The 24702-nt window shown below is 33.3% G+C and overlaps 5 protein-coding genes across 8 annotated transcripts; 4 read left to right on the top strand and 1 right to left on the bottom strand.

Annotated features, from left to right (window-relative positions):
- The first annotated feature begins 365 nt into the window (after positions 1-365).
- Positions 366-3440, top strand: LOC105781201 (xylan glycosyltransferase MUCI21). The gene is made up of 2 exons (XM_052626940.1): positions 366-602; positions 2032-3440. The coding sequence occupies exons 1-2, from the start codon at positions 437-439 to the stop codon at positions 3279-3281; spliced, it is 1416 nt and encodes a 471-aa protein (XP_052482900.1). The 5' UTR covers positions 366-436; the 3' UTR covers positions 3282-3440.
- Positions 3441-4907: 1467 nt separating this feature from the next.
- Positions 4908-5663, top strand: LOC105781394 (uncharacterized). Its single transcript, XM_052627018.1, has 2 exons — positions 4908-5202; positions 5260-5663. The coding sequence occupies exons 1-2, from the start codon at positions 4908-4910 to the stop codon at positions 5661-5663; spliced, it is 699 nt and encodes a 232-aa protein (XP_052482978.1).
- Positions 5664-9851: 4188 nt separating this feature from the next.
- On the top strand, positions 9852-13480 carry LOC105782687 (chorismate mutase 3, chloroplastic). The gene is made up of 6 exons (XM_052626190.1): positions 9852-10097; positions 10772-11000; positions 11085-11171; positions 12182-12325; positions 12650-12742; positions 12856-13480. The coding sequence occupies exons 1-6, from the start codon at positions 9919-9921 to the stop codon at positions 13096-13098; spliced, it is 975 nt and encodes a 324-aa protein (XP_052482150.1). The 5' UTR covers positions 9852-9918; the 3' UTR covers positions 13099-13480.
- Positions 13481-14040: 560 nt separating this feature from the next.
- On the top strand, positions 14041-16103 carry LOC105782686 (uncharacterized protein At5g01610). The gene is made up of 3 exons (XM_012607590.2): positions 14041-14190; positions 14927-14981; positions 15561-16103. Exons 1-3 carry the CDS (start codon positions 14089-14091, stop codon positions 15938-15940), a joined length of 537 nt encoding a protein of 178 aa, XP_012463044.1. The 5' UTR covers positions 14041-14088; the 3' UTR covers positions 15941-16103.
- Positions 14825-20419, bottom strand: LOC105782685 (protein RETARDED ROOT GROWTH, mitochondrial). 4 transcript variants are annotated; one of them, XM_012607588.2, is made up of 8 exons: positions 20027-20419; positions 19798-19909; positions 19221-19380; positions 18661-18809; positions 18345-18496; positions 17660-17774; positions 16984-17133; positions 14825-15408 (listed from the first exon to the last, which is right to left on the bottom strand). In XM_012607588.2, exons 1-7 carry the CDS (start codon positions 20311-20313, stop codon positions 16993-16995), a joined length of 1116 nt encoding a protein of 371 aa, XP_012463042.1. In that variant the 5' UTR covers positions 20314-20419; the 3' UTR covers positions 14825-15408; positions 16984-16992. The 4 variants fall into 4 exon arrangements, 3 of the variants coding, with proteins under 3 accessions (XP_012463042.1, XP_012463041.1, XP_012463043.1); XR_001129887.2 differs by lacking the exon at positions 17660-17774; XM_012607587.2 differs by lacking the exon at positions 14825-15408 and having other exon boundaries at positions 16782-17133.
- Between the last annotated feature and the right edge of the window lie 4283 nt (positions 20420-24702).

Raw genomic sequence — 24702 nt, 5'->3', positions numbered from 1 at the left:
TTATGCTTTTTAATACAGTCCCTCAATTTTTTATTTTTAAATAAATTTCACAAGACAAGGGATGCATGGGAAAGCGGATGGCCCTCTACATACTAATCACTAACAAAATTAAAATATCAACTCAATTTCATTCATCAATGATGTATTAAATATTAATTTCTTTATTTTCCAATCATAATAGAGGAAATATATATATGTATATACTCATAATTGAATGAGTGTGTGGCATGCCATAATAAATAATATATAAATTCAAATAATTAAAAATAAAAAAAAAGGTAGGTAACTAAGTCCAAAATTGATTGGCTTATTTAAGATTCCCTCAAATCATTTCTTCCATTCTTTCATTTCTTTTCAAACACTAACATAGGTACAGTTTTCTTCACCACTTATATATATAGGTTAAATATTTTTTTGGCGCTTTTTGGTTAGGGCGATGAAGAAGATACTTGGGAGCTCGAGAGCCGCCATTGCGACCACCCTTTTTTGCTTACTGTTGTTGTGGTTTCATACGATGAGCCTCAGCATGTCGTGGATTTCCAGGATAAACAACATCATTGCAGCCACGTCCTCCCCCACCTATACCTTCAACAATAATCAAGGTACCATAAAATTAGAACTTCATAATCCTTTTGTGTCTGTGTTGTTCCGAGCGATTCAAGTTTGATTTGAAAATGAGTTTGAATTCAATTTGGTGAATAAGCTAAATTCAAATGTTTTAATATATGCCATTGCAATATTGTTGATAAAATTAGGGATTGAGAGCTGTATGAAGAGAATACATATTGATATTAAATCATTAATTTACCCCTTAAAAATACCGATGATATAAGCAAGCGGAAGTGTAGGAGTTGAAAATTGGTTTGAAGGCTAGATGATGAACTTTAACCGAGTTGATCACCATTCAAACTCCATTATATTTGATGCCTGGCTGGATTGCTATTTCTAGTTCTACCAACCGCACAACCTTCCATATCCTTTGACCTCATCACCTCTTTGCATTGCATTATGTTTGTTGGGATGCTTAATATATCACTAACAACTGCCCACATCCATTTACAAAACTACTTTTGATTTTAATCTCCAAGCATACCTTTTTATTACACTCATTAATCAAGTATTTATAACCATTTAAATTTATGCTATTGTTTTCTTAATAAATTAACATTTTAAATAAAACATAAAATTATTTTCTAAACAGTAAAATGCATTATTCATGGGTTAGGTTAGTTGCCCAAAATTTGAGAGGGTTTACACAAAAATATTAGGCCCGAATAATATATTTGGGCAAAAAAATAAGGCATCACTTAAAATATGGGTTGGAATCGGGCTCAAATATTTGAGGCCCGAGCCTGGTCCGTTTTTAAGTATGTTATGTTATTTTTATATATTATGTAATTTATAATACAAAAATTAAATCTAGAGTAGTATATAATACTAGTATGACGTAAACATTAAAAGTTGTTAAGGTGACTATATATAAAATTTTAATAAAAAATTATTAAATATTAAATAAAAATAATATAAATATATATTTTGAAAATTTTAAAAATAATATGGGCAGACTTAAAATGGGTTGGGATTAGCCATTTACAAATATGAGCGAGTTTGGGCAAAATTTTAAGCTAACATTTCATAACAGACCAAACTTGAGCAAATACAAAGTATGTTAATATCGTACATTGGCTCAACCCATAACACCTCTATTTGGTTGGATTGGAACGAATCTAAATTTAAATTTTTTAAAATTGATCTATAATATTATGATTTAACCCGTCTCATAAATAACCCTAGTATAAAATTTACAAGATCAAAATCAAGTAATAAATATGGGTTAATGGTTTCAAGCTTGGGAAAATTTGTAATTTAATTAATTTAAAATTTCAATAAAAAAAATGTAGTTGGCAAGTACTTGTTAAAGAATATTTTCTGTTACTAATAACATATCATTGGCCAACATATTTGCATTTTACTAATACAAATTATTTTTTTATTTGTATTATTCGTCAACTCTTTATTCCTTCGCAACAGAAACACGTGTTCAAATACGAACTGTGGCAAGTCAGCAGAACCACCAACTTCTTCCACGTGGCGTTCTTCCAATGAGTTACCAATTCAGCTGCAACCGTACCTATCTTCGCTATGATCTCTGCACGATCGACGGCTCGACTGTCTTGGACCCCACAACCTCTACATTCTTTACCATGGACCCCACTAGCCCCGTCCACGTGGAGAAAATCAGGCCCTACCCAAGAAAATACGAAGACTACATCATGGGCCAAATCAAAGAGCTTAATCTAGTATCGGGCCCATCAAGCCCACAATGTACGATCCGGCACGAGTCTCCGGCCATTGTATTCAGTGCGGGAGGGTACACTGGAAACTTATTCCATGCTTTCAATGATGGATTGATCCCCCTCTTCATCACCGCAAGCTCCTTCTACCCTGACGGTGATTTCATCATCGTGGTCTCGGAGTTCCATGATTGGTGGCAAAGTAAGTATGCAGAAATACTTAAGGTTCTTAGCAAACACCCGATTGTTGCCCTCGAAAAGGATAACGCCACTCACTGTTTTCCTTCAGCCACTCTAGGGCTCATAGCACATGGTTTCATGACTATAGACCCAACGCTAATCCCAACCTCAAAAACACTGATGCATTTCCGGGATCTCCTAGAAAAAGCCTATACCCAAAATCCTATTCTACCCTCTCCTCCCCTTGATCCAAAACCCGAACGCCGTCCACGCCTCGTTTTAACATGTCGAGGCAACGATGTGTCATCACGAAGGATACTAAATCAAGATGAAGTGATTCAAGTAATGAAAGAAATAGGGTTCGACGTTATCGTGTTCCAACCAAACCGTTACACATCCCTCAGCGAGGCATATGCAATGTTGAATTCAAGTCACGTGATGGTTGGAGTGCACGGCGCGGCCCTCACGCATGCATTGTTCCTTCGGCCAAGGTCAGTGTTCATGCAAGTGGTACCGATCGGGACTGAATGGGCAGCAGATGCGTTTTACGGGAGAATAGCTAAAGGGTTAAATGTGAATTACTTGGAATATAAAATAAGGGTCGAAGAAAGTAGCTTAATGGAAAAGTATGGGAAAGATAATGTGTTGTTAAAAGATCCATCAGCAGTTCAAAAGAAAGGGTGGCCAACTGAGATAATGGACATTTATTTGAAGCAACAAAATGTGAAGCTTGATTTGGTAAGGTTTAGAAAAAGCTTGAAGAGTGCTTATTTAATGGCAAAGAAGTTTATGCATAAGGAAAGATAGTTCATTCTTTTATCATAGAGATCCAATTATAGGAGAACACCATTTGTGTTTATATGCAAAATTTGTATTTTGATCTCAATTTGTGTTAATTTTGCGTTCATTGACGACAGCTTGTATATGCTTCCGTTTTTATTTTGAAATTTTATGTACTTTTTTTTTTGAATTTTTAAGATTATAACCAAATTGACAAAAAATGTAAACATTGAAGGGGAAATTTGTTGAACATTTTAGAATAGGACCCAATTGACATATTATGTAAATTGTTAAGGGCTAAAACTATTATAATACCAATCAAATAAGGCTACATCAACATTTCATTTGGTGACTAAAGGCATTTTAATGAGGAGTGGCTAAAACAAGAAATTTAACAAATAGAAGTGACTAAAACATGAAATTCAACTAACTAGAGTAACTAAAATAATAAATTTTTAAAATGGGTGATCAAAATAGGAACACGGATAAACTCGGTGACTATTTGAGTACCCTATGTATCATTATTGAATTATTGATACGGGCAAGGATGGGTTTTATTTTTTTGGTTAAAATGTATAATTATAAATTTAGTCCCCTTTTAATTTTATTCTTTTAATCTCTTTGTTAAATAGTTCAATTTAGTTCTTTTAACCTCTTTGTCAACACAAATTTTCTAAATTATATAAAGTTCAATTAAAATATTATATTGTATTAAATGAATTTTGTTCAAATTCATCTAATTATATATCCAAATTCTTTCTAAACTTAACCTTAAAATGATTTTTGTTAATTATTAATTGTTTTGAATTTTAATTTTATTAAATATTTTTATAAATTTTAATAATGTTTTAAAACTTTATTTTTTTTAAATAAATCTTTTTATAATTAAAAAAAACTACGTTTGAACCTAGACACTATCTAAGCTCATTCCACTAAAAAAGATATTTTTTTTTAAAATGATTGTAATAGGGCCCAATCGACCCAGGTCCAAACAAAATTTAAAAAAATAGTCCAACAATTACAGGCCCAAAACTAACCTAAGCCCAAACAACTAAACCAGACCCCAAAACACCCAAACCCTAGCCGCATGTCCAGCGCCGCAAGCCCCATCAACCCCTGTACGTCGTGCCCCACGCCCGATCGCCACACGTTTCGGCCTCCACGCACGCCAAACTCTCCACACACCTGCAAACACGGACTCAAAAGAGTCCGAATGAGAGGAAACAGCAAAAGATAGCATTTTTATTTGATTTTTCGGCTATAATAACTGAGAAATGTGACCCCATATTTCGTCTTCTAAAGAAACATAATCCTGGTACTTGGGATGAAGAATGCGAAGAAGCTTTTAACAAGGTGAAGCAGTATTTGTCTAATACTCCAGTGCTGTCACCACCTAGCCCGGATAAGCCGCTGATATTGTATCTGACAGTATTTAATAATTCCATGGGGTGTGTGCTAGGCCAACACGTTGAAACGGGGAGAAAAGAAAGGGCAATATATTATCTCAGCAAGAAATTCACTGACTGTGAAATGAGATATTCGCCCATTGAGAAGTTGTGTTGTGCCCTGATTTGGACAACCCGAAGATTAAGGCAGTACATGTTATACCATACGACTTGGCTAATTTCAAAGTTAGACCCGTTAAAGTATATGATGGAGTCAACTGCTTTGAATGGGACGATGGCCCGGTGGCAGATTTTACTGTCTGAATTCGATATTGTCTACGTGAGCCAAAAGGCTGTGAAAGGGAGTGCAATTGCTAACTTTCTAACTAGTAGAGCTTTGGAGGACTACGAGCCGTTGAGTTTTGATTTCCCAAATGAAGATTTGATGTGTATAGCGGCTATGGAAGCAAATTCACAAGAAGGTTACAGTTGGAGGCTAAACTTTGATGGAGCCTCGAATGCTGTGGGCAATGGAATTGGGGCAGTCCTGGTGTCCCCGAATGGTGATCATTATCCTTTCACTTGCAAATTGGATTTTGATTGTACAAACAACATGGCAGAATATGAAGCATGCATCATGGGTATTCGTGCAGCTATAGAGCGAAGAATCAAAGTGCTAGAGGTCTATGGAGATTCAGCATTGGTGATATATCAGCTCAGGGGTGAATGGGAAACGAGAGATCCCAAATTAATCAGTTATCAAAAGTTGGTCATCGAATTGATTAAGGAGTTTGAGGACATCACTTTTTGCTATCTCCCACGAGATGAGAATCAGATGGCCGATGCACTAGCTACTTTAGCCTCCATGATCAAGGTGAACAGACATGAGGATATGAAGTCTATCCAAATGAGTATCTATGAAGACCCGGCTCATTTTTACAACATTGAAGAAGGAGAAATCGATGATAGTCCTTGGTATCAAGATATACTACGATATGTAAAAAATCGTGAGTATCCTGGCTGAAATGGATGGAAAAAACTTGCCCAATCCAGTGAATTCAAATTCGGTCAAGAGATACTTCACCTAAGAAGGGGAAGGAACCAAGGTAAAAATCCGCAAAGGGCGCTTTGATTCCAAAAAAAATAAAAATAAATGGAGAGGCTAGGGTGAAAACCCGCAAAGGGCACCTTAAGACCAAAGGGGTTTGAGTTGAAAACCTGACAAGGGTGGCTCAAAGTCTGATTGAAGCACGTGGTAGTCTTGTTGTACCTGAATCGGCAGAAAGGAATAGACGACATCTTGGGGCATCAAAAAAATACTATGAATCTCCTAAACACGTGTTGAATTCAGAAGGGTCCTCAGAAAGTTGTATAGAGCAATTCAAGCAAAGATATCTGGGGCACTTGTCCATAATTTGTGTTTCTAAAACACTTCATTCTTTTTCAATATAAGTGTTTTAGTCAATTTCTTTCTTTGACTTGTTTTCATTGATAATTTATTGCAAGTTATGATCTCAAGTCAATTTCGTTTTACCCATCGTTATGATCTTTTCAAAAGCATGTTGCATTAGAATAACGATTAATGGACTAATAAAACTTTCACAAGGGAAGTTTTTCATATTACTCTAGGAAATTTCTAAATAATACAAGAACCTAAAGCAGGACTATTGTTTAGACTTAACCGGGTTAAAAGGTCAAAGATATATAGGAGTAAAAAGCCGGATCAAGAATTTTTGAGTTTTTCGAAGCGTCGTTATCACAAAGGAAGCCTTAATGAGTAATAACGACTTCAATATTTAGCGTTAATGAATCATTTTCATGACATAGCATTTAGATGACATTCATACACGCCTAGTTAGGAGCATGTGATTCATTCCAATCATGATATCCTAATCACTAGGCATAATTAGGTTCATCATACAGGTCATGTTCCACAGAGAACAGGTCGGTGGAATCATAAAGTCTTATCTCACTGAGCAGCAGTGGAGCAGGTTGAAAGATAACAGATCTTGTCTTCATATACTGGCGTGAAGTAGATCAGAGATAACAGATCTTGCCTTCCCATACTGGTGGCGAAGCAGATCGAAGAAAACAGATTTTGTCTTCATGTACTGGCGTGAAGTAGATCAGAGATAACAGATCTTGCCTTCCCATACTGGCGGCGAAGCAGATCAAAGAAAGCAGATCTTATCTTCATGTACTGGCTTGAAGTAGATCAAAGATACCAGATCTTGTCTTCCCATACTGGTGGCGAAGCAGATCAAAGAAAGCAGATCTTGTCTTCATGTACTGGCGTGAAGTAGATCCAAGATAACAGATCTTGCCTTCCCATACTGGTGACGAAGCAGATCAAAGAAAGAAGACATTGTCTTCATGTACTGGCGTGAAGTAGATCAAAAATACCAGATCTTGTCTTCCCATACTGGTGGCGAAGCTCTTTGTTTTCTTTAAGTCGACAACTAGATTTTTTTGTTTCAAAAAACGGTTTCGACAATGATTTTTTGGCTAATGTGGCAGTTGTTGTGATGCTGTCACATCATCAACTGTCCACGTCAACATTATTTACAGCCACGTCAGTAAGATAACGCTGAAAGATTATTAAAGAGCATTTTAAATGAAATTTAAAAAGATTCGATTGAGTGTAAAAAATTACGAGAGTTTAATTATTATTTTTTGAAATAATTCGAGGACTATCTAAGGGTGAATTTAGATGGGCAGCGTTTACCTGCGGTTAGTGTAAAAACAGCAGTGGCGGTGAGATTAGATACTGTAGCGATACTATAGCGTAAGACAAAAAATAAGCTAAACATACCGCACCCAATCGCCCATCCAAACTCACCCTAAATCTTTTTTCAAAAAAATAAATATTTTAATTCAATATATTTTAAAAATTTAATTCTAATAAAAAGAAAATTAGTAAAAAAATCTAGAATTGTAAAAGTTAACCTAAGAGAAACTAACATAATTGAATTCTTAACTATTTTAGCATATCAAAATATCTACACTGCTATGTATAAAAGGAAAACATTTACTTTAAAAAAAGAAAGTATTTATTAAGGGCTTCAAATTATTAACAAAATATTAAATTTCAATGGCGGTCCCTTTATTTTATTAGATTATATAAAATGGTCAAATTTCAATACTGATTATTATAATATGCTCAAATTTGAGATTTAACCTTTATACTTTAATTTTAACAGAATTTTAACATTTCAACATTTATAATATTATTAGTTAGTCTAAATATTTTATTATAATTATATATAAGCCTTCTTTTTATGACAAGTGGCCATGTTTTTTAATATAAAATAATCAAATTTCAATTTCAAATCTTATATTATGCTCAAATTTTAGATTTGCTATTTATATTTTAATTTTTGCTATAACAACGCTTATAATGTCATTAGTTAATCTAAATACTTTATTTTGATTAAAATGATTATATAAATTTTAAGAATTGTTACTACTGTTAAAAAAATTTTAAGTTCATTATAATGCCATTTTTTGCCACATGGCTACCAACCGAGAATTTAAAAAAAATAGAAAGTCAAACGAGCAAATTTAATGAAAAACTATAAAGTGTTAACAATTAGATCTAAATTTTTAAATTCAAAAAGTAAAGAGAAAAATTCTTGAAAATAAAAACATGAGAACTAAATTTCAAATATACAAAGAATATAAAAACTTGAAACATGTTTTAACCTTTAAATTTTAACTATATAATTTAACCCAAAATAATTAATCCACCCACAAGGTGTGGGTCAAGAACCATACTATTAATAATAAAACTTCACCAATTCAAAAGTAAGTGAAATTTAATTATGAAAAGAAGAAGAAGAAGCTATATTTAGTCTCTAAACTTGATAATATTTCTCTACTTGATTCTTGATTTTTTTTCTTTTTCTTTTTGTTTACATGAGTCCCAAAACTTGGCAATTTGTTCAGGGCATTGCCCCCTTAGAAATGGGAAATTTTCTCTTTAATCCCTCAAAAATTTATAAAATTTAAGTTCATATATGGTAAATTTATACTTTGACTCTTAAGAATAATAAAATTATGATATAGTCCTTTATAAAAAAACAATAAAATTATAAACTAAGACAATGAAAATAATTATATTTTAGCTCTCATAAAGCTTATAATTTAACTTTGGCCCCAAAATATTTCTAGCTTCGCCCTACTTGATCACAAAACTTAGATTTTGTTAAGATGTTTTGACATGGCTTTATGAGATTTTGTCACAACAATACCTAATTTAAAAAAAAAACTATATAAATGCCAAGAACTTAAAAGAATAAAATAAGATATAAAGAAATTTAAAAAGAAATAGGTGATGATGTGACACAATCTCAGAATGTCGCATCAAACATTAAAAAATTCAAGTTTAGTGACTAAAATGGGGGAAAAACTATCAAGTTCTTGAACTAATGTGAACAAAAAAAGTTCAAGGACTAATGTAGGAAATGTTACTAAGCTTAGGGACTAAATGTTAATTTATCCCAAAAACAATATTAGTTGATTTATTCCAAAAACAATACTAATTGTAAATGGACCAAGAAAAATTACTAAGTTTAAGGGTTAAATGTTATTTTATCCCGAATAATAATATCATTTGTAAATTTGATAACTACTATAGCATCCAAATCAAATGACACCAAAAACGTGGACGTAAAATGATATATATAGTGTTAAATTATAATTTTGATATCTAAACTTGAGATTAATTCCTAAATTTTGATTTGATATAAATTAATTATAAATTGTTGACACCGTTAATTAATTTAGCATCGAATCAATTACACTAAAAATAGGACCGGAAGGAAAATACATATGTCAAATTAACATTTTGATTCTTACTAAAATTAAAACTAATCTTTATACATTAAATTGACATAATTTAATCTTATTATTTTATAATGCCATTAATTAATATAAATTTTTATTCATTTAAGTTGTTTTGCTAGAATATTTTAAAACACATTTAAGCATTCGACTCATGTAAAATGTTGTTTAAAAACTTCACATTAGCATTTTATTGAAAATAATTAATGGTATTAACAAATTGTACTAAATCATAACAATATAAAAATACAAAGATTAAATTACGTAAATTAAAAATACAATGACTAAACATAAAATTTTAGCATAATAGAAGGACTAAAACCAGAATTTGGCCATACATAAATAAAATAGCAGGGTTCTGGGCTTTGACACTTTCGTTACAAAAAATTGAAACCGTGAAAACCAGATTGTCAGCCTCTTTTTTCTCGTTTGTATCGATGGAGTCCAAGCTACTTGAGCTGCCATTTTCTTCCATTTTCAACCAAAATGCTGCAAAATCTTCCTCACCCATTTCTCATTTTACACCTAGAAATGCTTTCAAAGTTATGGCAACGAGTTTCGGTGCAAATGTTTATCGCTCTCTTGGAATTTCCCATTCTTCTTCTTCAAACATAAGGTCAGAACATCAAATATATACATGTTTTTTTTTTCTTTTGAAATCTGGGTACTTGTTTTTCTTTCTTGGGTATATGATTTTGTTCATTCGTTATGGAATTTGTTGATTAAGTTTAGCTAATAAGGAAGTGGTAAGTGGAGGGTGGATATTGTTGAAGGCAATGGTAAAGATCTTAAAAGGAGTCCATTTAAGCTTTTATTATTATTATTATTATTATTATTATTATTATTATTATTATTATTATTATGCTTAGGGAAGATGGAGATGAAAATTGCTTAATCCAAATGTTATGGAAAAATGAAATTTAAGGTGGTTTTTGAAACTTATTATTCGATCAAAAGATTTTTCCATCTTTTCCCCCTTTGTACCAAGCAAAGACTGCCCTTTGTCCGTTGAAATTTGTACTTTGAAGTTTGGGAAATCCATATGAACATATTGCATAAGGGAGAGCTTTGTGATTGTTCATTCCTTTTTGTTGCATTCAGTGTTTGATTAAGTAATTTTTTTTGTTACATTGAAAATAAATCCTAAAATTTATGGTTTAGAATTACTTTATTTGTTTGTTTGTATATCAATTAGAGATAAAACGAGGTAAATTTAGCTGAAGATAGTAAAATTTTCTTTGGGATACTATGGTTACTTGTAATGCATATGCTTGCATTCTTTTCATACAGATTTTCAAAGAAGCCAAGGGTGGATGAGAGTGAGAACCTTACTCTCAACAGTATAAGACAGTCCTTAATTCGACAAGAAGATAGCATAATATTTAGCCTTTTGGAGAGAGCTCAGTACTGTTATAACCCAGACACATATAAGCAAGATTCATTCTCCATGGATGGATTTCATGGGTCTTTGTCTTTGGTTGAGTTCATGGTTCGGGAAACCGAAAGGCTCCATGCTCAGGTAGTGTTCTCTATGTGGAGAAGATGTTAGGTAAACAGATTAAATCATGTATACAACATTCTGATGATTTTTCTATGTGAATAGGTTGGCAGATATAAAAGTCCTGATGAACACCCTTTCTTCCCATCATATCTACCCGAGCCAATGCTTCCACCTTTGCAATATCCAAAGGTCAGACTTTTAGATGTTAACATATGAATAATTGGAAGTGACTCACGATTTCTTAATCAGTAATGATCCTACTTTATAATACTTAGGCTTCATGGTCCTACTTTTAAGGTGTGGGCATGCTTAAAGTATGTAAAACAACAAAAGAAAAAAAGCCAAAGTTTGATATTCCATGTTAGCCTACCATATACTTGAAACTTTAGTTTGATAGGTTCATGTTAACACTAATATTTAACATATAATTAATTGGAAGCGACTCTTGTTTCTTTTTCATCAATGATCTACTCTTAAGCTGTGGGTATGCTTAAAGTTATGTAAAACAATAAACAAATGCCAAAGTTTGATATTCCATGATAGTCAACCATATGACCTAAAACTTTAGTTTGATAGGTTCCGGTTAACACTTATATTTCATCCTTGCACTTCCCATCTCTTGTGATCCCACTAAGTTTTGCAAGCCGTTACTTAACCAGCCTTGCATTTACAATATGCTGTAATTTATTTTTACATGACTGGGGTACTGGAATTCACAATTTGGTTCATAAGAAGTAAACGCTTCATAAAAGTTAGCATTGTGGATTTGGTAAACTACAGCCAACAATATAGTATCGTGCATCAAACATTTTATCTAGCAAAATCAGCAACACATGTTTCCCATGAGCATGCTAATTATACAGGAAATTCTGCTCTGTATACATTGTTAATTGTGCATCATAGTTTAGAACTTGATGAGAAGTAATGTTTTCGTTTCAGTTCAATGTTTCATCGCCTAATGCCAGCATATCGTGCCTCACTAAATCCTTGACTGATATCATCACTTTGATGAGTATTTCTATTCATAACTTTTGCCTAAGATTACACTAATAAACTAGTCCTATATTGAAAATCTTAACTGATTCAACATACTGAGCTGCCATTGGATCTTTTAAATATCTTGATACCTTATTGACTGTCAAGGTTGTGTTGCAGGACATATCCGTTAACCATTGGACATTTCTTTTGTTTGATACTAGGTTTTGCATCACTGTGCTGCTTCAATTAACATAAACAATAAGGTTTGGAATATGTATTTTGCAGAGCTTCTACCAAGATTGGTAGAAGCTGGAGATGATGGTAATTGTGGGTCTACTGCTGTATGTGATACAATGTGCTTGCAGGTATGCCTTTAAGCAATTGTTCCTTTCATCAATTCTTAGCTGCTCTTACCTGGATTTAAATTGTGAATCATTGTTCATCGATAACATTCAAACAGTATAGAAGATGGGATATTTTATTGTAACCTCCTTTCTCTTTCCTCTTAGGGAGGGTGGAATAGTTTGGAATTTCCTTTAGTTTTCATCATAAGTCTCCTTTGTTTACTTTGTTCCTATTATAATTTTAGCCCCTTTTATTTCCTCCCAGGGAGGCTTCTATTTATCTTTACATGTTAAAGGAATTTTGTTTTGGAAACCTTGGTTATTTTTCAACTTTTCCCCTTACAGGCGCTTTCAAAAAGAATTCACTATGGAAAATTTGTAGCAGAGGCGAAATTTCGAGAATCACCTAAAACTTATGAGGATGCCATTAGAGCAAAGGTGAAGTTCCTTTCACATTTATCCTACTTCATCCTTTTTGTTTAGGCTGCTTCATATTCGTAATTAACAGATTTTCTTCCTTTCCTCTTTGCCTACGGAACTGCACCTAACAGGACCGGTCTCGATTGATGGAGTTGCTAACATACGAAACAGTGGAAACAGCAGTGAAAAAGAGAGTAGATATGAAAACGAAAACATATGGTCAAGAGCTAAACTTTCAACTGAATGGTGTTGCAGCAGGTCCAGATCCTGTGTACAAAATCGAGCCAAGTTTAGTAGCTGATCTCTACGGAGATTGGATCATGCCCTTAACAAAGGAAGTTCAAGTTGAATACTTGCTGCGACGGTTGGACTAATGTAAAGTTTCCCTCACAACTGACCAAGGGAAGGGGAAACCAAAGGGTGTATGAACATCACTTCCTTTTACATGTTAAACTACAGAATTTCAGTTTTCTAATTTATAGCACAGCTTTCCAAATACCCAGTAATGTTCTTCATCAAGAAGGCGAAGGGTTCGGATCCGGAAAAAGAACTCGTCCCTCCTATGTGATCATCTAACAGCAATGTGAGCTTCAAGCTTGTGTTAGTAATACGTTCATTTGAGTTCAGGAAGGGCAGCTTCTCTTTTTTGTAAACTCATTTTAGTTTGATTTACATAGTGTTTAAAACTTTCTTCTAAAACAATGGTTGTCATTGTCAACTTTTGAGCTGGAAAATGAATGAATCTTGATCCTACCATGTGCAGCTCTCATGTTTTAATCATAGCTTAATTATATTATAATATTAGAGCATAATTATTAAGCTTCTTGCACATAAAAAAGATTAAAATTGGAGAACTTTTACAATCTTCTGTCAATCACACTGTCATCTTTCCTTTTTTTCTTTCCAATTTTCAACCTTTTTGGCTGCTGAGAGAAGTGACTGAAGTAGTGACTTTGAAGTCTTCGTGTCCCACAAAATAAATTCATTTAAGGACAGTTCTGTAATTTTTAATAGATTATCTCCAGAAATAGAAAAAAAATATTTTTTAAATGGGATAATTGGTACAAATTAACAGAAAAATTTTCAAATAGCAGAAAATCTGGAAAAAGACAACAGATTAGCACTGTCACCGTCATTTTTCAAATGACATAAACACCCTTGACAAAAATTTAAATGGTCGAGAATCCCAACCCAGAAGACAGCCGCTTTTTTGTTTCATCTTCTTCAATGTACAGCTAGCATATGAATATTTGTCTGTTGCTTTTGGGATTTGTTCCTTCACCTTTAGCTTTTCTTTCTTTTAACTCACTGAGCAAAAGAGGGAAAGCTTTGCTCTTTTGGTGAGAGGCAGAGACAAGTAGAAAATGGAGAAAGCATTAACTAAAGTCGGGAGCTTGAAAGTTGGTGGGTTATGGATCTCAAAGAAAGCTAAGGAAGAGTTCTCTAACATCACTGAAGATCTGACTGTAAGTAAAGTAATCTTCTTTTTTGGGTTTTTTTTTTGCTTTTTTCTTCTTTGTATTAGTATTTTGGTTTATGGATTTTGTAATGTGGGTTGATAAAAGGATAACCTTTTGATAGTATATGGAATTGTTAGGTAATGCAAGATCTGTGGGGTTTTTACTTTTAAGCAAAAAAGTACTGATTTCAGAGATGGGGTTATGAACTAAACATGAACGTATTTGTAAAAAAATAAAATGTTTGGCTGAGATGAAAATGTATTTTTGTGATAAGATTTATGTGTAGGACATTCATTTCTTCATTTCAGATGATAAAGATTGCATTTTGTCTTGGAAGATAGTATTGCAAGTGATTTGATTTTTGCTTAATTTCTTGTACTTCTGTGGGATTCCCCCGGTTTCAAATTATCATATATGTTTGTCTTATACATGTGGAAACATTTCAAATTGATTCTAGAGTTTTAGGACAAAGGTTTGGTTCAACAATGGATGTTTAAGTATCGTCCTTTCATTGCATTAGCATTACTGTAGTTATCTAGTACCAAAAGACCACCTTAGACCTGATGTTTAAATTAGTTTTATCTTATCAGTATATAGTTGGGAAAAGCCATCACTGAGTTCAACTTTTAAAGAAGAGTACTAATGCTAATAGACATTGAAACATGATTTCGAATGTCCATTTGTATATTTATAGTTCATGCTCCTTTACCTTTCAGTTTCTCTGAAATGTTAACTTCTGCAGACTTTCTCAAACACCGTTGAAGAGAAGGCAAAATGGGTTTTCAACAAACTGAAAGGTACAGAATTATTTTATATGCGTACTCATTTTTTGCTTGTATTAGTCAGCGTGACGAAGCATAGACTGAGTAGCGAGTAAGTGCGTATTTTTCAGTTAAGGAGAGTGGCAGATACTTACTTTTTTGTAGTCTTCAAATGCTTTGCAATGCCTACTATTTCTGGCCCCTACGTTGCTTTTTTAAAGGAGATTCCGAGCATGAGTCCTTCCCTCCCATTCAGCTATTATAAGGGAAAAAAGAAAGGGTTTGCCGTCGAAAATCACCATGTCTTGAAAATTTCAGTTCCTAACCCCTTCATGAACACTGATATGAGAAATATGAACAAATCTAGTGTGGTAGTCAACTGTCAAATAGTTGCATTATCTCCACTCCTGTGATGTTCAGTTTGTGGTTAAAATCCTCCTCCGGCTTGCTTCAGCTCCTTGTTCTTCAATATGAAAAAGAAATTTCTGTCAGTGGTCTTTCTTTTGCATGATGTGTTATTGATTGAATATTTCGTTCAAGAACAATATTATGCATGACTTTGTTCTGCTTGCTTTCCTGAATATATTGCACGAAATAACTAGTTCTTTCCTACAGGAAAGCCAACGAAAAGCTTGCCAGATCTCCTTCGAGAGTACAACTTACCGCCAGGCCTCTTTCCCCAGAATGTTATCTGTTACGAATTCGATGAAACCAAGGCGAAGCTGATTGTTTACATGTCCTCTCCGTGTGAGGTCAGCTTCAAGGATTCCTCGGTCATAAGATACGCAATGCGTGTGAAGGGGATTCTCCTTCGGGGAAAGCTGACAGGCATCGAGGGAATGAAGACAAAGGTCCTAGTTTGGGTTAAAGTGACAAGTGTGGCGGTTGAAGGCTATAAATCAGACAAGGTGTGGTTTACTGCTGGAGTTAAGAAGTCAAGGCCAAAAGATGCTTATGAAACACCCAGGGATGCTGTTAGAGTTGAAGAATTTTGAGCACATATTATTCATCACTGCTTATTTATTTGGAGGGGGTATAGGGCACAACTATTATATTTATAATTTTGGGTTTACTGCTTAAATAGCTTTGGATGGTTTACCAGTAATGTTTCAAAGGACTCCTTTTTCATTTTGCTTCAAACGAAACCAATTTCATTCATCTAGTCTCTGCTCAAACAAGTTGGCTGTTATTTCTAACTGCTTAAATTCTAGTTATAGTCCTTTTACTATGATTTAGTTTCTTTAATTTGACATAATTTGAGTTAACAAGGATTCTTCTTTTAAAAAATATAGTAATATTTAGCCTCTAAACTTGGTTTTTTTTTTACCTTAATCCTTTAACTTTTTTAGTCCACATCAATCTTAGGATTTGACAAGTTTTTTCAATTTAGCCCTTGAACTTAATTACATTATAGTATGATTACATAACACTATTAAGATTATAATATGTCACTCAAAATTTTAAAAAATTTAAAAATTCATTATAATATTATAATTGTTTTTTTAAAAGATTTTCTAATTTTTTTTTAAAGTTTCAAAGTGCCACATCATCATACCTTAACGAAATTCAACTTCAAAGACCTAATTAAAAGAAAAAACTATGAAATTCCGAATCTAACGTGAACCAAAATTTAAGGACGAAGTTAGAAAAAGTTACCAAATTCAGAAACTAAATGTTAATTTATCCCAAAAAAAAACACATTTAAGCATTTTAATGACATTAATCTCAAATTTTAGCATGGTATAGGGATCAAAATCATAATTTGACCTTTCTGATTCTCATATTTGAAGACCTAAAACGGATACATGGAAAGGGTTTTCACCACGGATGTCCCCATTGCCAGTAAAAGCTGCTATGGCTTCAATAATTCAATAGCTATAAGCTTTGGTTTCTGATACATAAAAACTTGGTTGCCTATTGCCTACTGATAAATGAATTTATTTTAAATGATTGATGTGCCAAATTAGCGGAGAAAGAATACATGTTAAATATGAATTCAACGTTTGATCTTTTGCTACTATGATGAATTTGCCCATACCTCACGAAATCACAAAGAAACTCCGGTTGATTCGCGGACAATCTCGTATATTGCTATTATGTTCTCGATAGCCAACAAGAAAATGATACACCATTCCAAGAGATCCGACCGTCTATTTTGGATAACTTCCTGAAGGAAATGAATATTGTGCTGCAATAAACAAAATAAAAAGCTTCAGTTTAGACTCCTAAAGATTGTTACATATAGGGAAGAAAATGCACCATCATTTTACCACACAAGACTATCACATGTAATGCAATAACCCCTAAATCAAAGTGGCAATCAGTTCCAAAACTTTAATATACGAAAAATTATTTTGAAAATAAAAGCTTCAAGGTCACACAAAGCTCTAGACAGTTGTGGAGGGAGCCGCACCTTTGAGCACTTCAGCCTATTGAATAAATTATAATTCCTTACTCTTTTTTTTTTGTATAAGAATATATTATAATTCAGCATCTAAACCCTTTAATATTTCGGTTTATCTAACTTTGAATTCAATGAAAATTCAGTTGTCTTCTCAGTCATACCTATACACTTTGTTTCCTGGGGAACAATCTAGTTTCTTTATCTATATGCCTATAACTTATAACCCATCATTTCTTAGTATGAAAAATATTCTCTTTGAAATTCAACCTGGAACTGAATTACCATGAGTGTTATTGAAACACATGGTTACCTCTACAAATTTTAGCTTGAAATCTAGATTCCCAAAGCGTTGTGTCACCTCATACTCCTCCCGAAGGTACTCATATATTTGAGCATACTTAGCTTCTCTCCAAGCAATTTCTGATCTGGACAATGGGAAGAATCACAAAAATATCGAATATCAGGTGCTCACAAATCTAACTCATGCATCTAATGCTCAGTCATTCAATGTTTAACAAGAAATGAATGTTGCCTGTATTCATTTCATTATTCAAGTGTATTCACCTTGCTGAAATCATGCAATAAAGGTTCTCTGAGAAACTTTTTTATAAATAAGAAGATATATAACCAACGTTCGAGATGCTTCGTAAAAACAGTTGAATGATCAAGGATAAACAATCCACAAATATCTCCTTTGTGTTCCCACCACCTTTCCGAAGGAGAAAAGAAAAGGGAAGGAGAGGGGAAAAAACTGGGAAATAGTTCGCATAAACATAGACACCTAATAAAACAATCAACTTAGTAGCTAGATTTCTCACATCACCCTTTAATGACTGCAAAGCAAATACAGTGCAATGATTCATCTAAAACATTAATTAAAATAATAGAGAAAAGAAACAGAGAGCAAACTCCCGACTTGGAATGTAAAGTATAGAAAATATCTTGTCACACAATAAAGCACTGTGTAAAACAAGTACTGGTGCCAGAGGTCTTACCTCTCGAAAAGACCAACTTTAAGAATTACATCAGCCAAATTTGAATTAGCTTTTCCAACAAGTTTAATGAGCTTTGTCCTATCCATTGTGAAAGTTCCTGTCTTTTCCATTGCACGATTTATATTGGCAAACTCTTCAACCATACCATCAACCTGAGGTACGTGTAGAGAGACTATATTCAGGTCCCCATAGAAAATAACTTGCACTATCACAGCTTTTAAAGCCTTGAATTTGGAACAAGCAGTATTGTAGTCAAAATTTAAATAAATACCTTCTTTCCTGACTATAAATGCTTCATGCAAATTAATTGAAATACCTGTGAAACAAAATAATCCAATGCTATGCTTTGACCAAGAACACTTCCAATAATGCGAATACTATCAGTGTCCAAGGTTTTGACAACAATGTAGTCTGGTCCTCCCTGCATATCCTTAGCCAAGAGTGGCTGCTCTTTTACACAGTAATCTAATCCAAAAGATCAAACAGACATCATATTAGTTTGTGATCAGCATGCAAACTACAGGATAATCTAAATTCATAACCCTAGTTGTGAGAAAAGTTATATAGGGCAGAAAGAGGACAAATCCCTTATATATGAACACAGTTTTTACTCAAAAACTTCATGTGGTTTGCTAGATTAGCATACAGTAGTAATATCCTATAGCAGATAGTTTAGGTGTCACTTGAGCAACTTGAACCAAAGTACTTAAAAATACGCCCAACAGTCCACCTTTTCTTTCGGTAACACTAACCTTGATTGTTTATGGACATGGGCCGCCATTGCTAATGATATAAATACAAGGGAAAGAAATTTCAAGGCATATGAAAATTTATATGATACTAAATGTAACCCCACCCCCACAAAAAGGAATTTACCATCTCTCCTCATTTCTGGAAGCAATCCAGAAGCATGTCTCTGAACTATTTCGAGGTAGCTCTCAACTTCACGGTCCTCAATGTTAAACAAGACAGCAGAACCATACTGAAAAATGACCATGTAACGGCAGCTACTGACTTTGTCATTCATTCCAAGTGCCTAAACCATAGAGGTGTTAGAGAAAAGAAGTACAATCGAACAACAAAGACAAAGGGCATTCGCAGAATTGGCAGTTTAATACAAAAATAGTACAACTCAACATGTTACTCAACTCAAAACATTCTTAACATGTGCTTGACACTAAAGATAAACGGTAGCCCGAGGAATGATCTTAGGATGCTAAAATAAGAACCATAATCAAACTTATATCTCAACAAGGAAAAGAAATACTGTCACAAGCCTATACAATGAAAAGGAAGTTCCTTATCAAATTCGACTTAATCATTGCTAGTGCTACAAACTGTTCCTTCTAATAATTTCCTCAAAGATCAAGAAAATGGTGCCCAGCAAAATTAACTAGGTACGAACAAGTTAAATTGAAGTTGAAGAACTAAATTAACTTGTTAAACATCTTACAGTAACGCCTGGAGGGAAATCACAATATCTGAGAGCAATATAGTTTGATGAACGAGAAGAAGGAGGTACGATGTTGCTTAAATTCTCAGCTTGCATACTCTTCAAATCGATACTGCCAAAACCAAAACCAAATTGTAACAGGAAAAAAGGCAAACGATATATCAAAAATTAAAAATTAAAAATCTTATCTTCGAATCAAATTTGAAACATGGAATATCATAAAGCAAACCTGGTACAAAGGAAATAAGCTTTGATGGGAATCTTGCCAATTTCCTCTTCTTCTTCTTGTGAAACAAACCCATGATTTTGTTGGGAAAAATAAGGAGACCCATTTTCAGAATCGCTAGGATAAATGGGAAGTTGAGATGGGAGAGCTGAGAATGGTCTTGCAAGAAGAAAACAGAAAGCAGGGCTTGAAGAAAGGGATAGGAAAAGAGGTTTGGGAGGAAGAGAAGGGAAGGAGGTTTTGGTTAAGTGGGTGAAGAGAAGCGAAGCAGCTGCTCTCCATCTACCCATTCACTGGAAACACAAGGAATGGGTTTTGTTATGCTTAGATAGATTGCGTACAAAAGCTTTCTGCCACGATCGATTCATCGACTTTCTTTCTTTTCTCTCCAACTGAATTTGTGGTGTCCGACCACATACAATATTGTAATTTATTGAGTTAATTGTGTAGGACAGCCTCAAACTATGAACATCATTTTAAATTGGTCCCTAAACTTTAAATTATTCTAATTATATTCCCAAATTATCAATATTACGCAATCAGATCCTTCATTATTAAAACTAATAATTTAACCATACATCAAATCTAATGTAGCTAAATTTAAAATGAAAATTTTAAATAAAGAGAATGTTGTTGCATAATTTTTAGAAACAAACAAAAATAAAATAAGACTTATGTAAAAGCTTTGAAAATCTCAAAACTAATAATTTATTTTAGTAAGAAAAATAGTTGAAGAAGAACATGGAAAACATCAAAGAAAGAAGATCATAAAGAATATTAATTTAATATTATAGTTTTTTATTTTAGTTCCAAATTTCAAATTTTAATGGTTTTGTTTGTTAAATATCAATTTTACATTTAATTTAGGAATTAAAATTCAAGCACTGATGTTGAGACAAAAGAATGTAGTAAAAAAATTCTTATGATGATATTATTAGCGTTGAAGTCGCTATTAAACATTGACTACCTTCAACCAATCAAAGCATGTTTAAATCGAAACGTATGCGAGTTTGATATCATCAATTTTGGTTTTAACCAAACACACAAATCATAAAAAAAAATTATAATAAATAAACAACGTGCAAATATATGTTCATTATTGTCATTATTAACAAGAAAGCAAAGAAATCGGTAGAAATTTAATGGTTCAAATATATTTAAGAATGTTGAGTTTCAATTGAAGCATGAAAATTTAACATCACCCAAATTAAAAAATAAAATATAATATAAACCCTAAAACAAAAAGATTTTAATGCATGTATGATTGAAACACCAAATTCATATATTAAACTCATCCAACTTTTTTAAAAAAAATTAACTTAAAAATAATAGAGAGCTAATTCGTTCTCAATGATTCAACATGATGAAATAAAACTTAATACATCAGAATCTGTCATGTTAAATCAAGACCCAAACTAGATGCGAAAGCGTACCTGAATTAATTGATTTCTTGAAATCTATGAATCTTGCGGTTTTAATCTTCCAAATTATCACACAAGTAATATAGAGATGAGATATTAGAAAAGTTACTTATGTATAATTTGGGACTATAACCCTAATATATAACTTCGCATATTAATCCTAATTTCTAACAAACCAATTATCAATTAGAAATTAGTTACTAGAGTATCTACACATATTTGATCCATAACCAATAAACCTTAACTAAATTAGATCACTTTTAATTTAGATTATTCTTTTATGATAGTAAATAATAACATGTAATTACTCTTATTATTATTATTATATATGTAATGTCTATATTTTTCAACCGTTTTAAACAAAAAAATTCATATTTGGTATTTATATTGAATCTCAATTAAATTTAGAGTTTAACTAGATTAAACTTTAAAGAAGGGCAACATTTTCCGAACACAATTTTCTCCATTCATGTAATTCAAACATGAGATTTTATTAAGTGTCATATAAAATACTATTCACGTATAATAAAATTATTTTAAAGTTGAAGTAATTTTATTTTTGTTTTGGAGAAAATATTAAATTAAAATTTTATATAAACTTTCAGTACTTAACTTTTATATTGTTTAGTACTCTATTAGAGTTAATTTAATAATATCATTTTTTTTATTTGATATATTTTTTAAACATTTTTTTTATTTTAATCCACAATATCTATGTATTCTACTTTTTTTTGCCGTGATATAGGTAGGAACCCGCTTAGACCTGTCCATGGGCCGGGCGGCCCGGCCCGGCCCGACGGCCCGCCCAAAATATGGGAGGGTTCGAGTAAAAATATAGGCCCGAAATATGTGCTTGGGCAAAAAAATGAGGCCTATTTAAAAAATGGGCCGGGCTCGGGCTCAACTTTTTTGGCCCGCCCGGCCCGAATATAATAAATATATATTTTTTATTTTTATTTTTTAATTTTAAAATACTTTAAAAATATTTTTTTATTTTTTTATTTTAAAATTTTTTTTTTTGTGTTTATTAAAAATCGGGCCGGGCCGGGCTAGGGCTTATTATTTTTCCAGTGGGCTCAGGCAAAATTTCAGCCCATATTTCAGTAGGGCCGGCTCGGCCTAAGAGTCGGGCCGAATTTTTTCTCAGGCCGGCCCGCCCGCCCATGGACAGCTCTAAACCCGCTTGCAGAAGCTCATTTTTCACGCAAGATCAATGTACAAAATCTCTCGAGGCAGTGACCAAAAATTCAAAGTTGTAAACCCAATATAAAATTATAAATACTGTATTAGTTGCAGAAGATGGTTACTTAAAGCAAAATAATGAATTTAAGGTATTGGAGTGATTTAACAAATAATGTAAGATTAAAGATTAAAAGAGGTGAAAAATTAAATAGGATTAAAATGATTTTTTTTTGTAAAGTTTTCTTTTTTTTTGATGAATGATGAAATCTATTAATTCGAGAAGCAATTAAACTGCTACAAAAGAAGAAAAAATCACTGTACAATAACTTTAAGCTATACAACCAATGATACCTCAAGAAGCACAAACTGAAGCATTAACAAGGCCAGCTCTATTGATTGGTCTTTCTGCTAAACGAGCCTGCACAATCACTTTAATTTGCACCAAGACAGAATCTTCAGTCAAGAAAGATGCACCAAAATACCTCTTGTTCCTCTATATCCATATCACATACAAATATGCATTCCAAGAAAGCTTGAGTATAGCAACAAGCAAGGACTTTCACTTTAACTTTCAATGTTGCTCAAGCTAACTCTTGCCTCCAAGTTCCCACAGCTCTATGAATGGAGCAAAGCTGCAAAGCCGACTGCCACACATTCCTTGAAAAACTACACTCAAAGAAAATATGGTCACACATCTCTGCAACATCCATACAAAAAAAAATAAGTATCAACAGAAATCTCAAAAGCAAGCAAGTGGTCCCGAGTAGGGAGCCTATTAAGAATGACCATCCAAACAATAAAAGAATGCTTAACAATATGCAAAGGGAACTGTAGCAAACAGTGCCACTCTATCTTTAGACCACGAGTTCTAATTGCCTCCCACAATCGAGAAGTACTCACTTTAGCATTAACAAACTGTTGAGAAGTGGCAGCAACCAAATGCTTCAACTTAAGCATCCTGCGTCAATTCTAGCTACTCATCGAAGTAGGAGCCACATTCAGAAAACTCTTAGCCTTTAACACATATTCACTAACCCAAGCGATCCAAAGAGACCCCTCTCCTGCAAGCAAGGCACGGATAAGTTCCAAAACGCAAGCTTGATTCCATTCTGCCACATTTTTTAGTCCCAAGTCCCCCCAGATTTAGGTAAAGAAATAGTCTTCCAACAAACACCAGCCCCTCGACTCGAGCCAACATTCCTTTTCTAAAAGAAGCTAAGACATAATTGACAAACCTTTTTGAAAACACTCTTAGACATTAGAAATTGATAGTTCCAATAGGCTTGAACACTAAAGATCACAACCTTATTAAGTTGCAGTCTACCAGTAAAACTCAAGTGCTTAGTAGACCACGCTTGAATCCTGTCCAAAATCCTATTGGTTAAAGCAACACAGTCAGATCGAGACAACTTTCGAGAAACAAAAGGAACACCAAGGTACCTCATTGGTAGCCTACCAACTTTAAACCCTGTACAAGAAGTCATGAGAGCCAACTCCTCTCGAGGCACCTCAGAAACAAACAATTCACTTTTGGAGGCATTGAGTTGCAACCCAAAAAGCAAGTAAAATTACTGAAGAACACAATAAACACCAACCATCGAATCAACAGTACCCTTAAAAAAATAAGATCATCAGTAAACATGAGATGAGATAACTACGCTCTAAGCCACTTGAGATAATACTTAAAGAGAGCATTTGTGGATGCAACATCCAATAACCTAAATAACACATCCATTGCAAGCACAAATAGATAAGGAAAAATAGGATCTCCCTGTCGAATACCTTTCTTCCCATGAAAGAACCCACGAGACTTCCATTAAGGGAGACAGAGAATCGAGGAGTAGCTAAGCAAACTTTAATCCACTTCAAAAACTTTTCAAGAAACCCTTGAGCTCTAAGCACTGAAAAGAAAAAACCCTAGTGTAAAGAATCAAACTCTTTTTAGAGATCAACCTTCAAGGCACATCTAAAAGAAATATGCCTTCTACCATACCCTCGCATTAGATCATGAACCAACATGGTATTATCAGTGATACTACTATTGGAAAAAAATCTAGTTTGAAAGTGGTTTTCTTG

The sequence above is a fragment of the Gossypium raimondii genome, chromosome 13 (assembly GCF_025698545.1).
Source record: "Gossypium raimondii isolate GPD5lz chromosome 13, ASM2569854v1, whole genome shotgun sequence".
In the NCBI taxonomy this organism is placed as follows: domain Eukaryota; kingdom Viridiplantae; phylum Streptophyta; class Magnoliopsida; order Malvales; family Malvaceae; genus Gossypium; species Gossypium raimondii.
Note: the sequence above shows the minus strand (reverse complement) of the source record. Positions and strands in the feature narration are given on the sequence as shown.

Bases quoted from the DNA above. Each gene is read 5' to 3' on its own strand.
- LOC105781201 (XM_052626940.1), top strand. From the start codon at position 437: ATGAAGAAGATACTTGGGAGCTCGAGAGCCGCCATTGCGACCACCCTT. The intron at 603-2,031 runs GTACCATAAAAT...CCTTCGCAACAG, and splicing joins TACCTTCAACAATAATCAAG to AAACACGTGTTCAAATACGA.
- LOC105781394 (XM_052627018.1), top strand. From the start codon at position 4,908: ATGGAGTCAACTGCTTTGAATGGGACGATGGCCCGGTGGCAGATTTTA. The intron at 5,203-5,259 runs GTGATCATTATC...ACAACATGGCAG, and splicing joins AGTCCTGGTGTCCCCGAATG to AATATGAAGCATGCATCATG.
- LOC105782687 (XM_052626190.1), top strand. From the start codon at position 9,919: ATGGAGTCCAAGCTACTTGAGCTGCCATTTTCTTCCATTTTCAACCAA. The intron at 11,172-12,181 runs GTCAGACTTTTA...GTTTGATACTAG, and splicing joins CACCTTTGCAATATCCAAAG to GTTTTGCATCACTGTGCTGC. The intron at 12,326-12,649 runs GTATGCCTTTAA...TTCCCCTTACAG, and splicing joins GTGATACAATGTGCTTGCAG to GCGCTTTCAAAAAGAATTCA.
- LOC105782686 (XM_012607590.2), top strand. From the start codon at position 14,089: ATGGAGAAAGCATTAACTAAAGTCGGGAGCTTGAAAGTTGGTGGGTTA. The intron at 14,191-14,926 runs GTAAGTAAAGTA...TAACTTCTGCAG, and splicing joins ACATCACTGAAGATCTGACT to ACTTTCTCAAACACCGTTGA. The intron at 14,982-15,560 runs GTACAGAATTAT...TCTTTCCTACAG, and splicing joins GGTTTTCAACAAACTGAAAG to GAAAGCCAACGAAAAGCTTG.
- LOC105782685 (XM_012607588.2), bottom strand. From the start codon at position 20,313: ATGGGTAGATGGAGAGCAGCTGCTTCGCTTCTCTTCACCCACTTAACC. The intron at 18,810-19,220 runs GTAAATTCCTTT...CTTTTGGATTAG, and splicing joins TCCAGAAATGAGGAGAGATG to ATTACTGTGTAAAAGAGCAG. The intron at 18,497-18,660 runs GTATTTCAATTA...CACGTACCTCAG, and splicing joins TGGATTATTTTGTTTCACAG to GTTGATGGTATGGTTGAAGA.